The 16,873-nt window shown below is 37.4% G+C and overlaps 1 protein-coding gene across 10 annotated transcripts in view; it reads left to right on the top strand.

Annotated features, from left to right (window-relative positions):
* Slc20a2 (solute carrier family 20 member 2) overlaps window positions 1–16,873 on the top strand; it is a 101,240-nt gene that overhangs the window by 65,343 nt on the left and 19,024 nt on the right. For all 10 annotated transcript variants that reach the window (XM_077792434.1, XM_077792430.1, XM_077792435.1 and 7 more), the window contains 3 exons: window positions 1,413–1,509; window positions 10,533–10,649; window positions 16,138–16,341. In XM_077792434.1, the coding sequence (XP_077648560.1) occupies window positions 1,413–1,509; window positions 10,533–10,649; window positions 16,138–16,341 (418 nt within the window). The remainder of the gene's footprint in view (window positions 1–1,412; window positions 1,510–10,532; window positions 10,650–16,137; window positions 16,342–16,873) is intronic.

The following is a 16,873-nucleotide window of genomic DNA, read 5'->3' as shown; positions in this document are numbered from 1 at the left end:
AAAAAAAAAAAAAACCTCAGACTTGGGACTTTCCACCTGTCAAAGTTGTTGATCTATAGTCTTTCTATAGACAGCTATTGTTCCTAAGAAAATAATGCTTTGGAAACCAGATACAGTCAGCATCTGAGCACCCTAGTGTTTTGTGTTTGTGTTTAGTCCAATCTGCATTCTTTTCATGTGTCACCTCACAGGTTAGAATGCTGGCTGTCTCTCTCTCACCCCTTGTTCCAACCCATTTGTCTTAACATTCACTTCTCTTGCACCCATCCCTGCCTAAACTGGCTGTCGCGCTCTCCTGCAATTGCATCACTTTCTGCCTGCCCCTGCTCTTACATGCCTGAAGTCTCACTGCCAGTCAACACAAGCCTCTTGACAAGTGCTGAAGGCTACTTGAGCCATCCCAGAATAGGTCCTTGATGAGTTGTACTGTTTCTCAAACATCCTTGATTTCCATACGTGTTTGCATTTTGTAGTTGGCATCTCTAAGAGAGCCTCTATTTATTCATATCTTGATAGCTCATTTCAATTTTTAGACTTAACTTTCTTTTTATCTTGGTAGGTGGAATACTTATATAAATATGCAAGAACATCTTATGTGGTTATTAGAAATCAGTTTCTTTTTGAAATAATTAAGCAATACCTGTGTGCCAATGCTGTGTTGTGGAGTTCTTGGCCATATTATTGCTTCAAGATCCTCTGTAGATCTGCTTAAAACTAAATTTATAGTAGTTTCTAAGATATGATTTAACCTCAAACATGTGTGATACCATTCTTGTTGATGTATTAAATTGAGAGAATGTCATAACAGAAAGCTAAAGTTTTAAATAAATGTTTTATTAGATAAAGAGCCACAATTCTTTTTACTTTTGATAGTTGAAGGTTAAATATTATACCTTATGAAAATATTTTGAAAATTATAATATATGGAAAAGTACTGGTGTTATAAAGTCATGTAAAAATCTAATAGTAATACAATAATCCATAAGTCATTTGACTTAGAGAGGTGTTAGAGTCTCAAAATATTTATCAAATGTAGACTTTTAGGGGCAAAGCTCCATAGGTTTCAGAGAAGTAGTTGCTGAGCTCTGGGCTTTGGTTCCCCAGGCACTGACCTCCCCCAACAGTTCTTTTCTGTTTCTAAATCTGACATCAGCTCATGTGACTGTAGTGCTTTAATGTGTCTGCTGGCCACAATAGTGGGCTCTTTGAAAGTGCATTTGTGTAGAAGAGATGGCCCCAGCTGATGCCATTCCTGGAGATGTGCAGTGGAACACATGTAGTAACACACCAGCCTTTTTGGCCACAGTGGGGTTTGGGGTACTTTCTTGTAACAGTGTCTTGTGTCATTTTTCTGGTGTTGCCTCCAGAGGCTCTGCAGTCCTGACCTCCCACTTTATCTCATTATTCCACAGGAGGACCCTGTTCCCAATGGCCTCCGGGCACTTCCAGTGTTCTATGCTGCTACTATAGCAATAAATGTCTTTTCCATCATGTACACAGGAGCACCAGGTAAGAATTCTCTGGAAACTTAGATCCAGCCGTCAAGGTGCATTCTATTTCTAACAAATGTTGATTTATTTGGTGTTTATTATTGCTGGCTGACAGTGAAAAGCATTATTGATGGTCATTTTGGAGTAGTGAAAAGAGCAATGAATGCATTTACTGTTCTAAATACCTAAGGGATACATGAACTACAAAGGCAACAGGCTTTCCAGTTTAAATTTTTAAAAAGTAAATAAATAAATCCCCATTCTGCCATTTACCCAACTGTGGGTAAATGAAAGTTCAGAGCAGCTTACTGAACTTCTCTGAGTCTCAGAACCTGATCTGATAGCACATAACTACTGAGCAGTGAAGGGTCAGGGAAGGGAGGTGGAAATCCTAGTGCTACACAGGCGCGTGGTGAGTAGCAGCCACCCAGCCATCTACAGTGCAGTGGCAGAAGCAGTCCATAGATGCAGATGTGGAACAACCTGGAAATTGTCAGCTTAATTAGTCTAACCAACACAAGCCAATACTGAAACCAGTGATGATTTTCTCTTCAGAATTACTCTTTTTGGTTTGGGGTTTGAGGGAAGGGGACAGTTAAAGATTCTTTTCTTTTACATTCTGAATAGGAAAAGAAAGAAACTCATGTAGAATATTCTAATGTGCACACATTTCAATGTTGATGAATGGGTAATGTCCTATTAAATGTTTCTGTATATGCTGGGTGCAGTGATGTACTAGTAGTCCTAGTTACTTGGAAGACCGGGGCAAGAGGATCATTTGAGCCCATGCATTCTAGGCCACCCTGGGCAATGCAGCGAGACCCCCAAGACCCCAACTGGGGTAAGAAAGAAAAAAATCTCTGTACATATTTGGTAAAGAGAATTCACCCTCTATTTCTTTTTATGAGATGTGTCTCAAACAACCAGATTCTGAATACACACAATTTTGTGGGGATATATGAAGTCAATATATATGTGAATTTACATCATATTTCATCTTATTAATGTCATGGATATGATTTAGTTTTTGGCTACATCTGACAGAAAAGTCTCCTCTCCTCAGAAGACAAAATTTCTGTGCTATAACTGAAAAGTGCCATCTTCCAAAATGAGGGGAATGCCTCACAAATTTCTCAAATTAGGTTTTCTTGATGTAATTTTCCCTGATTTTATTTTATGAAATTATATTTTGTTTACTTCAGTACTGAAAAATTTTCAAAAATTGTTTTTAAATGATTCTTAACATTTTATAACCTTTTACTTTGCCATCTCTGTCGCATTCAAAAACATTGATCTTAAAGATTTGATACTTAACATTATTGAGACTTCCAGACTCTGGGTGACTTCAGCAAGGGAGAGGGAGGCATCATAGCTGCTTTAAGTTATACCAAAAGCACAAAGCTGAAGATGAGAGTAAGGACACAGATGAAATCCTCACCTCAATCACAGCAGCCTGGTGTCTCTTCAGGTGTTATCATTCATGGACTATGAACACTCTTTGCCACAGATTTCCAAAGTGTCCCATGATTAAATTAAAAGAAAATCAGAGGCAGAGAAAAGGCAGTTCCATATGCTGGAGTTAAACCCTTCTACCAAGTGTGTGCTTTCTAGGTGCCTGGAAGGCTCAGGAATGCCATGCTGGAAGTAACATGTGGCAAAGAGACATCTTTGTAATCTTGCCCATGAGTCCTTGGTCTTAATTTCATGAAGGCTCTTAGAACTCGAATAGCTGAACAAAAAGCAAAGCAGTTCTCTGTGCATGGGGCACAGAGAGCCCATGTGTGTGGGGGTTCCCAACAGACACACGAAAAAGAGAGAGAAAGGAGAGAGACTGAGCTAATGAAAGTTGAGGATGCCTTTTGTAACACCAAGTCCTGGAAGTGAGAATTGGTATAAATAAGATAATTTCATTTTGTTTCTGCATTTTTTTCACTCTCTATTGTTGCTTCCTGTTTTTTTCCAAATGTCAGAATATAAATGTGTGATTCCTTCTAAATTTTGACTTAATATATACTTTATATATACTGTCTTTAAAATTTTTCTTATTTTCCCCTACTTTTTTACATTTTTATTTGTACATTTGCTAAAAGAAACATCTTACTGAGAGAGTAAACTGATCTATGGAAAATTAAACTATATGATGGATGAGACACAAAGGACAATACACATACTTCACAAGGTTATTGTGAGAAAGATAACATAAATGCATTGAGTTGAGTTTTACATGAATTAATCCTTCCAGTCCTCTCAGCTCCTCTAGAGGATTGTTGATGTTGCCAACCCCACTTGTGCTGGGAGAGAGGCACAGCAATGCTGCATTCGCTAGATCATATAACTAGTAAGATGCAGACCAGAATTTGAACGAGACTAGTCCTGAACCCTATGGTCTTTGTTGTGACATTATGCCGATACATGAGATAGCTGAAGGAAAGTACTTATAAGTATGTATAGCGTTACTGAAAATGACAATAAAAATTGCATCAACCTTAGCAAATTCTTCCTCTTAACTCTCTTGAAAACATGCCTTCCAATATATTTAAGGACCTGGTTATAAATTTTTTATACACTTTATATACCCGTTATTGTGAAGAAGGTTGCTACCTCCTTAATTAGAAATATTTAAAAAATCTAAAAATGATTTGAAGATTATCATTCAATTGAAATACAGACAATATCCCCAGTCGTAAAGTTCCTGGTACATGTATGGGATAGGCAGCTGTTCTATAAGGAACGTAACATCTCAACTCCCTAAGTCCCATTCCTTATTGTAAAGTAGGGATAGTAGTAGTAGCTCCATTAAAGGGACACTGAGGTTCCTGAGATAATGTGGGCAGGGCATGTAGCATGGCACCTAATGCATCACTCACTTTTAATCATGTTAGAGACTCTTTTATTACCATCAGTCATTATTAGCCTCATTTTCTCAGTTGTTAACAGCAAATAGTCATCCTATTTTTCTATTTTTCCTGAATATATTTGTGGAACATTTTACCTGAAGTTTTCCAGGGTTGCTGGGTGGAGGGGATGTTACCTGGAGGAGAAAGGAGAAGTTTATGACCCTGAAGGACCAATCATTTTGTTCCTCCATTAAGTCATAAAAGAACTTTGCTAATATTTTGGTCCCTGGGGAATGTTCCTAGAATATCCAATAGGTAGGCCAAATCTTATTTTTATTTAATCACTGAAGGTTATTATTTACCCTTCAAACTAGACTTTAATTACATACTCCTTCCTCATTTGCGGTATCTCAACTTGTCCAGCTGTATCATAAGTAGCCATGACGACATATTTGGTAGTAAGCTTGAGCTGAGAGTCATTTTAACAGTAACTGAGTTGATCCATTCCTCTCAACATACATCTGCCCTTCTAGAATTTATTCCTCTTGGTTCTCTTTCTTTCTTAGAACAGTTTCACATAATACACAGAAGCATCAGAGATAAAAGAATGAAATTCTCCAAGAAAAATGAGTGACCGCATTAATCTTACCCAGTTTTACCATTAAGAGATTTTGAAAAATAGCATTTGTATTCATGGAGATGAATCAAATGGGGATTTGTTGGATGTTGAGTTATAGTGTTTTGTTTTGATTTCCTCTGTTCCTCCACTCTAAATTATTAAGTTGTTTATATCTTCGGCTTACTTTGATTTGTTTTACTTTGCATCTGACATGACTTATCTCAAATAAAAGTCATTCTTACACTTCAGAGACTGAGTGTATACTTTTAAAAAATTGCCTTTGCATTTTTGTTCTTTAAAAAAATGATTAGGAAGAACCAAAAATAACTTTAGGAAATGAAGTGCTTACTTGGATTGGATTCAAGCATGACGTTTGTTTTTAATTGAAAAAAGTCTTTAGTTGTGTGGCACCTGGTTTTTGTTCAATGTTTAGACAGTTCATGCTGAAATTCATTGCATGCCTCTTTGAGTAAAGATAAAGCAGATCACCTCATTAAGCCCTGGTAGTTACATATGACTTCTAAGTCGAAGTGAGGTTCCTGGACCAGCCACATCAGCAGTACTTGGTGACATGTCAGAACTACTCTGGCCCAGCCCTGATACAGAACTGCAAGTACTTCAGCCCAACAACACATGTTTCAGCAGGGAGCCCTCCAGTGATTCTGATGCATTTACAGTTGGAGAACCACAGCACTAATTACCTCTTGGACCACGAACAGTGCTACCTTATTATAGTTCTTAGATAATGAGGGTTCTTTAAAGTTCTAAACAGCAATCTTCCCTTACCCTCCTTTTTATCAGCAAATGAATTCTCAAAAATAACCAAGCCTGGTTTCTGGCTTCCCCAGAGCAAGCCTATACCTGAGGTGTGGCTGCCTCTGCCACTGCCCCTCCTTCCATTTCCTCTTCCATCTCCATCCCCTTCTTTCTCCTTTTTCTCCTCTATCCCTTCCTCCTTTTTTTCTTTTTCTTCCTCTTCTCCACTGCCATCTCCTTTGCTTCTTTCTCCCCTCCTCCTCTTCCTTCTGGTCTAGTCCCAAGGAAATCAGAATATCAACAACCCCTGAGGCCCCTAGTTGTCTTTGTAAGAAGGAGCTTTGTTCTCCTTGGGTCTCTGTATTCCAAGTTGTGATTGTAAAGTGCAAACTGTGGAGAGGAAGGAATTGTAACTGTAGTAATTCCTAGTCCTGGTTCGGGAAAGCACTAGAGTGAGAAAAGTTTCCAGTTACCACCAAGGGATGGATTCAAAAGTTAAGGATTTAAATTCACTTCCTTTCGAGAATTATTACAAATGACCCCTGGTTTGAGAAAGCTGGTACCATATTTTAAAATCCCAACAATAGAGCAAATTAGGAAATAGTATGTTTTATTTCAAAAGTGTGCTTAATTGTCTTTAAAAAGTTGTTCTAGGGGGCTAGGGTTGTAGCTCAGTGGTAGAGTGCTTGCCTTGCATGTGTGAGGCCCTGGGTTCAATCCTCAGCTCCACATTAAAAATAAATAAATAAAAATAAAGATATTATCTACATTTACAGCTAAAAAATGTTTTAAAAAGTTGTTCTAGGATTCTTTTTACAAAGGTACCTCCTGTAGTGCTTTGAAATGTTGATTAAAAACAAAACAAAACTGGTAACTTCAGTTTATCAGGAAAGGCAGGATAAGAAAGAGTGATAGTGCAAAGCAGGTCAGCCTGTGTTTATGCATACCTGTGTGTGTGTGTGTGTGTGTGTGTGTGTGCGTGTGTTCCTGTGGAAAGATGGCCACAACATAGAACCATCTAGGAAATGAAAGCATAGAATAGTATATATTGAATAATCCTGTTACTTTTAAATTTTTTAAAGAAATGAAAAAAGAAATCCTCACGAACACAGTAGAATGTGTTTATATGTATCTAGAAAATGCCTGAAAAGACATGTACCAAATAGTCCCCACTTTCTGTAGGAAGAAATGGAGGCAAAGGGGAGGGTAATAGGGGAATTTCATACTGTACATCATACAATTTGGTAGACACTGAGGATATTTTGTATTAAGCATGTATTATATAAAAGTTAAAAGCAAAGGCAAAATCTGTGCAGTTAATAAGAAGGAAGGCTGTAAGGAAAAGATAGTAAGGAGGGATAGAAGGGGACTGATATGAACTGCAGCCTTTTGGTTTCATATGATTTTGTTATTTTATAGATTCTTTATTTTTTTTTTAATATTTATTTTTTAGTTCTCGGCGGACACAACATCTTTGTTGGTATGTGGTGCTGAGGATCGAACCCGGGCCGCACGCATGCCAGGCGAGCGCGCTACCGCTTGAGCCACATCCCCAGCCCTATTTTATAGATTCTTTGATAATTCTGTATGTGAAAAACAGGAGGGATAGCAGAGGAATAACAATGGAGAGGGAGTTTTTATAAAATGTTCTACTTCTTCCCTAAATGATTTGAATCTTCTGATCTTTTGTGGATTTGGATTGGAATTGTAAAGATGCTTGAGGTTAGAGCTAAATCACTATTCGTCATATCTTTTTTGTTCAGAAAATGAGAGGCACTGGAGATGAAAGGCCATTTAGTGGCTGAAGTGGAGAACAGAGATTCAAAGCTCCCAGCTCTGGCTCCTGGCAGCCACTTTTGGCTGAGCAAACACGAGCAATTCAAGCTGTGCCCTACTTTGTCTATCCGCAGAGGAAATCAACGTGCCATGCCTCGTTGCCCTCTGAAGGTGTAATTATTTGGAAACAATATGAGACCCTCACCAGGAAGACAATCCAATACAGAGTGTTTTTGTTGCAGATTTTGTAGTGTATAACTTAACCTTAAGTAGTTAGAAGAGAAAAAGTTTTGCCTTGGGTGTACATTGATTCGGATGTTTTTCTATAATGAACTTTTATGCAGAATTGTTTTTTTTTATTTTTTTATATTTTTTTAGTTGTTGATAGATCTTTATTTTTATTTATTTATATGTGGTGCTGAGAATCAAACCCAGTGCCTCTCACATGCCAGGAAAGTGCGTTACCACTGAGCCACAGCCCCAGCCTCCTATTTTTTTAATAATCCATGAAACTCAATTTTATATGTTTAGTGTAGAGTGCGGATGTGTAACATAAATAGCTATCAGCTTACATTTCTTACATGCAGGCTTTAAGAGTAATGGCTTGTTTCTTTCAATCCTCTCTTAAATTGCTAAATTCTCGGAACAGTTTGGTAATATCTCCATCCCCATTTGGTTCCTTTCTCCTTTCTTACTGTGAACAATTTTTCCCCTGTTTTCTTGGATTTGTTTACTTTGTCTCCCCACTTCTCCCACACTCAGATAGACTATGTCTATACCCTGCTTTCCATTCTAGATTTTCATGACCAGGAGGGTAACCTCAGAACTTTCTGGCCCAGGTCAAATGGATAGCAAGGCAGATGTAATGATACAGAGGTACAAACTCAAGTGATACAGTGTCTTAGTGTTTAAGCAAAGGATCAAAGTCTTGAAATTGACCTCAGTTTCCCCTTTGGGCCCTGTCACCATTTAGGACCTCACATGTCCCTAATGGGAAGTGTAGAGATGGGCTTGAAGAATCACAGGAAGCAGCCTTCTCTACTTTGGGGAGATAAGTAGAGAATAAAAAAAAAAAATAGGGCCTGATAGCAAAAGTGTTCAATCACCAAAAAAAATCAAGTAACTCAAATTGTTAGTCTCTCCCCCACAATATGTATGATTTCCCTCTCTTAGACCAGGCTAAGGCAATGAAGCCAAAAGTAACACACTTAACAGTTTTATCCTCAACTAAACCACAGAAGGGAAAACCTCTTCCAAATCCAAATGCTTTGAAGCTGTAAGAATGTAGGTTTGCTGTTAGTTTATCAGTTTGACTTTGGTAAATGAACAGTTACCGCTCACTTGGGCAAGAAATAGCTGTGGAGTGATCCTTTGTTACAGTGTGAAGACAGTGACTTGCAGATATAAAATAGAAGCCAGGAAGCCATGGCCAGAAATAGAGCCCAGTGGAGTCAGCTCCTATGGTTTTATGAGCAGCCCTGGGCTTCAGGTTCACTGGCAGAGCTGGAGTGGAACCAGCTGCCACTTAAAACAGTGCAGCCTGAGGATGGTGCTGAGTCCATAGCTGTCTGATGTCACCTGGAGTTTTAGAATGGAGTAGTCTAAGCGCCAACATTTCTACCAGTGGCACTCTAGCTGTAAAAAGACTAGGTAACTCTGTTGTTTTTCTAAAATATTTGTACACATTAATATAACTTCCCCCTGATATTATTGGCTACCCATTCTGTAACCTCTTACAGTTATCAAAATATTTAATAATGATTAAGCAGCATGGGGCTGGTTTATTTATATAAAATAGTGAACAAGGTAACAAAGCCTGCATCATTAAAAAAAATTTACTTATTTAAGAGCTAAGTTTTAAATAGGTCATTAATTTAAAATGTTCTAAAAACTACAAAGTGACATTCTTATTGTGGATTTTGGAAGTTGCCAGTATAAAAGTACATGTATCAAGAAGTTAAAGCCCCACGCCAATTTCCCATTTCTCCATAGAAGAAACCATTGCATCTTTCCAGAACTTTTTCTGTGTGTTAGCATATATGTCAGGAGTTAGGAATTGGGTTTTTTTTTCTGTTTTAAACATAAAATGAGTCACAACTTCGCATATATTATATAGCTGACTTCTATCACCTGGGCCTCTTTCCTTGTCAGTGTACCTCAGCCTGCCTTATTTTTATGACTGTGTACTGTGATTATTTTACATTTCCATGATGATGCATATATTAACTAATGCAAATTCTTACCATTACAAGTAAAACTATAGTAGGTCTATATATATGTGTGTGTGTGTTCATGGGTGAGCATGCTTAAGTTGTATACTTCATGAATGTGTCTGAGAGAAAATGGACAAAATCAGAGTGATGAGCTCTGAACACAAAACAGCACTGTGGAAAGATGACGTTCCTAAACCACATTCACTTCCTCCCTTTTACTGATTAATATAATTACTGCTCAAAGTGCATTGCAAGACTTCAATGGAAAGTTTTCCTGTTATAATTCCATAGTTACGCTTGAAAGTCAATGTCCTTTGAACAACTTTTATTTCTAAGCTGATTTGTTAAAAAGGGTCATATATGTAGTCAGAGTGCCATGTGCATTAAAGCAGGGCTGCTGACTAATAAAGAACCAAAAAGGTAGCAACCCCAGAGCCGTGCAGCATCCACATTTCAGCTTCTTCCCGCTGGTGGAAATGGGCTGCCCGTCAGGATGGAAGGCAGCTGACTCCTTCTTAGTCACATTTATCCACCCAGAAATTTAGATAGTGACATAACATGCAATTAATGGCTTTATTCCCAACTTAATATGCTGATTGTGCCAAATTGGTGATATTTTAGTAATCAATTTAATGACAGGTTAAAGTACATATTTACAAAGTATAGTGTCTTAAAAATATGGCTTTCTATGCCTAAGAATACAGTATGTTTGGTTTGGTTTGGTTGAGAATTTTATTAAATACACAGTCCAATTGATTCATTTAAGATTGAGAGAATGGAAAACACAATGACAGATGAGATTTGACCAATGACAACATTGCTGTTCATTTTTATTTCCCAGTGCTAGGTCTGGTTCTTCCCATCTGGGCAATAGCACTCATTTCCTTTGGTGTTGCTCTACTCTTCGCTCTTTTTGTATGGCTCTTTGTGTGTCCATGGATGCGGAGGAAAATAGCAGGTAAGCACGTTTTTATTTCTTTGGAATTCCTAAAATTTCTCCCAATTCCTGTGACTTCCCATTTAACAAACAAGTATCCTCACAAATGGAGGAAATGGAAGTACAGTTAACTCCAGAACATACATTGGGATACAAGCCCAGTCTCGTGTCTCTTGGCTCCTAATTTCTGGCTTAAACTTTTTCTTAGTAACTTGTGACTCAGGTGAGCAGGGCTCTCATTGCCATCAGTAACAGGAAATTAACTATGCAGCCAAGTTCTACCAGCCTGATGAAAATCAATACCCTTCAGGGAGATGCAAATTAATAACACAGGAGATATTACTTCCAACCCATAAGAATAAGTAAAAATTTGAAACAAACAAGTAATTCCAAGTGTTGGTGAGGAAATGAAATAACTGCAATTCTCATATGCTTATGGTGAAATGTAAACTAATTCAACCACTTTGAAAATTAGCTTAGCAGTTGTTTTATAAAGGTAACCATATACTTACCATATGACACAGAAGTTTCACTCCTAAGTAGTTATCCAAGAGAAATAAAGATGTAAGTTCATAAAAAGACATACTACATCTACATACAAATCTTTTAGTCATAATAGCACCAAAATGGAAACAATCCAGTGTTCACCAGCAGGTAAGTGGTGTACATATTTGTATAATAGAAAACTACTTAGCAATAAGGAGAATTGAACACCATATAAGGAATTTCATAGATGTTATATTGAACAAAAGAAGCCAGATACAAAAGAATGCATATGCCATATGACTCCATGTTTCATAAACTCTAAGTTTACCTTAAGAAATTTTATGGATGTTTCCTTAAAATTCAAGTAAAGTAAAAACTAAGTGAAAATGAAGAAATCACCAGTTGCCTGGGAGTTTGGAAATGATTTAAAGGGACACAAAGGAACTTTTCAGGAACATGGGAATATTTATTCATGTTTTAATTGGGAAATGGTCATAGGATATGCTGATTTGTTACAGATTATCCACCATTTAAAATATCTGGATTTTGCTAGTGCATTGGCACATACCTGTAATCCTAGTGACTGGAGAGACTGAGGCAGGAGGATTGCAAGTTCAAAGCCAGTCTCAGCAACTTAATGAGGCCCTAAACAATGTAGTGAAACCTGTCTCAAAAAGGGCTGGGGATGTGGCTCAGTGGATAAAGGCCCCTGGGTTCAATCCTTGGTCCCCAAAATAGTTAATTAGATAGATAGTCAATCTGGATTTTATCATATGTAAATTATACCTCAAAAAAAAAAACAATTCTAATCTGGGCATAGTTATCCCAGAGACTCTGGAGACTGAGGCAGGAAGATCACAAGTTCGAGGCCAGCCTTAGCAACTTAGTGAGGCCCTAAGCAATTTAGCAAGACCCTGCCTCAAAATAAAAAGTAAAAAAAAGCAAGAGATACAGCTCAGTATAAAAACACCACAGGGTTCATCCCCAGTCAAAAAACAAAAAACTAAAAGAAGAACTACCTAAACTATGGTTAGGCTGGTTATGTGACTCAATGGTTGGGTTTGGTCCCCAGCACCACAAACGAAGGAAGGAAGGAAGGAGATAAAATATGCCTAGAAAATCAGTCAGGGTATTTTGCTATTATTACCAGCAACATAGTTGAATTTCAAACCTTGAAGCCACATGCTTTTATGGGGCTCACAAAAAGAGAGAGAAATATTTAAATTTGTTCCTAGAATGTTCCTTACAGTCATGTTTCAATATGGGCATATCTGAATTCGAAAATCCATGTTTCAAAAAAAATTAGATAATATGCAAGAGTCAGTACAGCAAAGATGTTGGTTCTTCTCAGATTGATCTACAGACTGAAATAATTAAAATAAAAATCCCAGGAGGATGTTTTGTTGATCTAGACAAGCTACTTTTAATATTTATATATAAGTTCAAAGAAACTAGAATAGCCAAAATAATTTCTGAAAAATTAGAATAAAGTTGGAGGATTCCTACTAACTGACTATAGGACTTATTGTCCTGTAGTCCCGTAGGACTGTAGGAGCTCAGTGGTGAGCTACACCCCATTACTGGAAAGAAACGAAAAGAAGAAAAAAAAGACTTACTGTAAAGCTACATGACAGTGTGATTTATGAAGAGGTGGACATGTAAATTAATGGAACAGAATACAATACAGAAATAGACCCACACAAATTTGGCAAATGAGTTCTTCACAAAGATTCAAAGGAAAAATACGCCTAGAAAATCAGTCAGGGAGAAGGGATAATCTTTTCAACAAATGGTATTGGAACTATCAAATATCCATATGCCAAAATAAGAACTTTACCCTAAATCTTAAACCTTAAGGGCTGGGGATGTGGTTCAAGCGGTAGCATGCTCGCCTGGCATGCACGGGGCGCTGGGTTCAATCCTCAGCACCACATAAAAATAAAATAAAGATGTGTCCACCAAAAACTAAAAAATAAATATTAAAACATTCTCTCTCTCTCTCTCTCTCTCAAAAAAAATTAACTCAAAAAGCACTGTATATATAAATGGAAAATTAAAAAACAAGACTTTGGGGGGAGAAAAACAGAAGGAAAAACTTTTGTGATATTGGGTTAAGCAAGGGTTAACATATGACCCCTAAAACATGATCCATGTAAGAAGAAATTGATAAATTACACTTTACCAAGATGAGAAACTATTGTTTTCTTAGAAGTACTATTAAGAGAAGTTTCTTGTATTCATAATATATAAAGAAATTTCAGAAAACAAATAACCCAGTTAAAACAGCTAAATATTTGAGTAGGCACTTCACCAGAGAAGAGAGATGAATTGCAAATAAGCCCCTGACAAGGTGTTCAGCATCACTAACCATCAGGGAAATGAAATAACCATGAGATATCACTACACTCCTATTTGAATGGCATTAAAAAAAAAACCTGACAATGCTAAACACTGATGAGGAAGAAGAACAGCTGGAACTCTCATATATTCATGGTGGGAATGTAAAATGGCACAGGAAGACAATTGGGCAGTGTTTTTACAAAGTTAAAAATATATTTACCATAAATACCACTCCTGAGTAATTCCCCAGAGAAATGAAAACTTAAGTTCACACAAAAAAACTGTTCACAGCACCTTTATTTATATCACCAAAAGCTGGAAACAATCCAGAATATCCACAAAATGAATTAATAAATCTTGGTGCCCCCACACATTGGAATCCTACTTTCAACATTTGAAAGGAATAAACTGTCAATTTATGGGTGAATCAAAAGGCATTATGCTGAGTTAAAAGGAGCCAGTCTCAAAAAATGACATGTCATGATTTTATTTAGATGACTTTCTGAAGAAAGCAAAAGTGTCAGGTCAGAGACCGGATCACTGGTTGTCATTGTTACGATGGGGCAGAGGGTCTGATTACAGAGTTTTGGGGGACAGTGGAACTTTCCATGTTCTGGTAATCACCACTACATACACAGTTCTATGTTTGTTTTAAAAGTCAGATTTATACAGACACATAATCAGATTAGTGCATGTAAATTTAAAAACTAATAATTTTTAAAATTCACATTAATGCATGCAACATCAAACTAATTAGTGAAACCATATCACTAATTAATTAAAACCCAGCTTCTTATTCCCATGGAGCTGCTTCCTGCCCTGTCCTATCGTGAGAATAAACATTCCCTTCTGCATTCACACAGACAACTATCCTGAGATGAGCCATTCTTACTCATGCTATTTGCCTGGTTTAATCTGTTGGAGTCATGAAATGTACATAAATGCTTTGATTTTTAAATACTTTTCCTGATAACTAAACCTTAATGTCAAGACCTTAAAATCTTTGCTTTCCAGGTTTGGGCTGTAATGTCACAATAGGAAATTGATACTATTCCCATGCTAGCTTTCTCCAAGGTTTTTATTTAATCAAATTTGTATATTTTGAGATTTCAGTACTTCAAAAAATATTCAGTATTTCAAAAAAAATATTCTTTTTATGTGTGTAATTTTAAGTACAGATTAGTGATTAAGGGCATGGACCAGGACCACAAAGCTACTGACTGAATTTAAATCTTAGGACAAAGGGAAAAGGGAAGGGAGGGGGCATAGGGGTAGGAAAGATGGTGGAATGCAATGGTCATCATTACCCTAAGTACCTGTGAGAAGACAAGAAGGATGTGACTCTACTTTGTGTACAACCAGAGATATGAAAAATTGTGCTCTAAATGTGTAATATGAATTTTAATGCATTCTGTTGTCATATATAACAAATGAAAATCAAAATAAATAAATAAATGTTAAATTTAAATGCCACTTACTATCTGTGTGAGCTGGCTGAGGCCAATGATTTAACCTCTCTGTGCCTCAGTTTGCTCACTAGCAAAATGAGAAAAAATAATAATACCTGTCATATAAATGTTAATTTTTGTTATAATATTTACAAATGTTATCTTTCATCTAGATTATAAACAACTTAAAATGAGCAATCTTTATGTACTTTTTTTTTTCTTTTTGCAGTGCTAGGGATAAAATCCAGAGCTTCAATATGACCCTGAGTCGCACCTGCAGTCCTATGTATATTTTATATTTTTACATATGTGTTCCCTGTAAGACATAACAAATTTAATTTAAAAAAATCAATCTCTATAATCTGACTGTCTAGGTAGAGAGAAAGATAGATGATAGAGACAGATATGTGTAAGGGTGTCCAGAAGAGGAACTGAAAGTTCATTTTCATTTCATTTATGTAGGTGAGAGCTTAGCAATTTGCTCAAGATAATTATTAGCAGCACCATTTATCAGATTTGATTAAAATAATACTTTTGAGCTTTAAAACAACTTCTTAAAATTTCATAGTTTATTTTTTGTTTCGTTTTATGTCGTCCAGGCTGGCCGCAAACCCCTGGACCCAAGCCATGCTCCTGCCTCAGCCTCCTGAGTAGCTGAGACTATAGGCATAGGCCACCACCCCCCTTCTTTCTTTTTAAAGTGAAGGATTTTTTTTTTTTAAGTAAGTAGGATCTTCCTATTCCTTTGAAGGAAAAATATTTTCTTGTTTCATAAAATTTGGTATGATAAAGAAATCTGAAACCAATAATTCATAGACCAGAAGAAAATAAAAAATGCTAGAACAATATCTGTGAAGACAGAAAGGATAAACTGGAAAATTTCAGCGATTCTGAGGTTAGTTTAAGGAAATAGGAGGCCAGTCTAGATGATTGTGGATTTACAGAACATTGTCCCTGGGAGAGCTCTGGGTGATCAAATTTAACCCTCTCTTTTTTGTGGTTTTTAGATGTAGTAACTCAGGCCCTAAATACTCATCTTTTTCCTTAGTAGGTAAATTTCCTGGCTAGAGTTTTACAGATAATTAAGCTTTTTACTTTATTTTCTCAGGCTAGCTGTACCTTATTTTCTCCCAAAGTAAGTGCTAACACATAGAGATATATTCACATTTTAATATTCACTTTTCAGTAACAGAATTCTCTTCCGAAAGTTGTAGTTATGATTCTATTTTCTCTAGGAAAATTACAGAAAGAGGGTGCTTTATCACGAGTATCTGAGGAAAGTCTCAATAAAGTCCAAGAAGCGGAGTCCCCTGTCTTCAAAGAGCTCCCAGGTGTCAAGGCAAATGATGACAGCACCGTCCCTCTAACAGGATCATCTGGGGAAGCATCAGGGGCCTCAGAAGGCACATCGTCTGGGAACCACCCACGCGCCTCCTATGGTAAGACTCGCCTGCAGAACTTGGGGTTACCAGAGGTGCTAAGGCATTTCTTAGATGACCAGCCAGGCCTGCGTGGAGATCCAAAAGTTTTCCCCAATGTCATGAGTTTCAGTGTTGGTGCTAGAGTTGAACCCAAGGCTCCTCATGTACTAAGCCTGCACTTTACCCCTGTGCTACATCTCTAGTCCCTCAATTCTATGTTTTGAGAAAACCCAGAAGCTAAAGAGACCTCAGGAAGCCATTCCAGGCACCAGAGCAGGCTCTCTCCTGTCCTGTGATTTTCTTCCCAGAGCTATTTATTCTTTTCTGAGGTGCCAAGGGCCCACTGCAGCCAGTGGCCGTGCTGCACTCACTCAGCTTACCTGCGCAAAGCTTCCCCCAATGCTGAAGACTGGTTCACTCGGCTACTTCCTCGGGGAAGACAAGAAGTGAAGGATAAGGTTGGAACCTATGGACATGGTCCTACCTAGAATCACAGAAACCTTAGAAACCACCCAGACTACCTGGGGTAACCTTTAGCCTTATAACCTGA

Source organism: Urocitellus parryii, chromosome 14 (genome assembly GCF_045843805.1).
Source record: "Urocitellus parryii isolate mUroPar1 chromosome 14, mUroPar1.hap1, whole genome shotgun sequence".
Lineage (NCBI taxonomy): Eukaryota > Metazoa > Chordata > Mammalia > Rodentia > Sciuridae > Urocitellus > Urocitellus parryii.
Note: the sequence above shows the minus strand (reverse complement) of the source record. Positions and strands in the feature narration are given on the sequence as shown.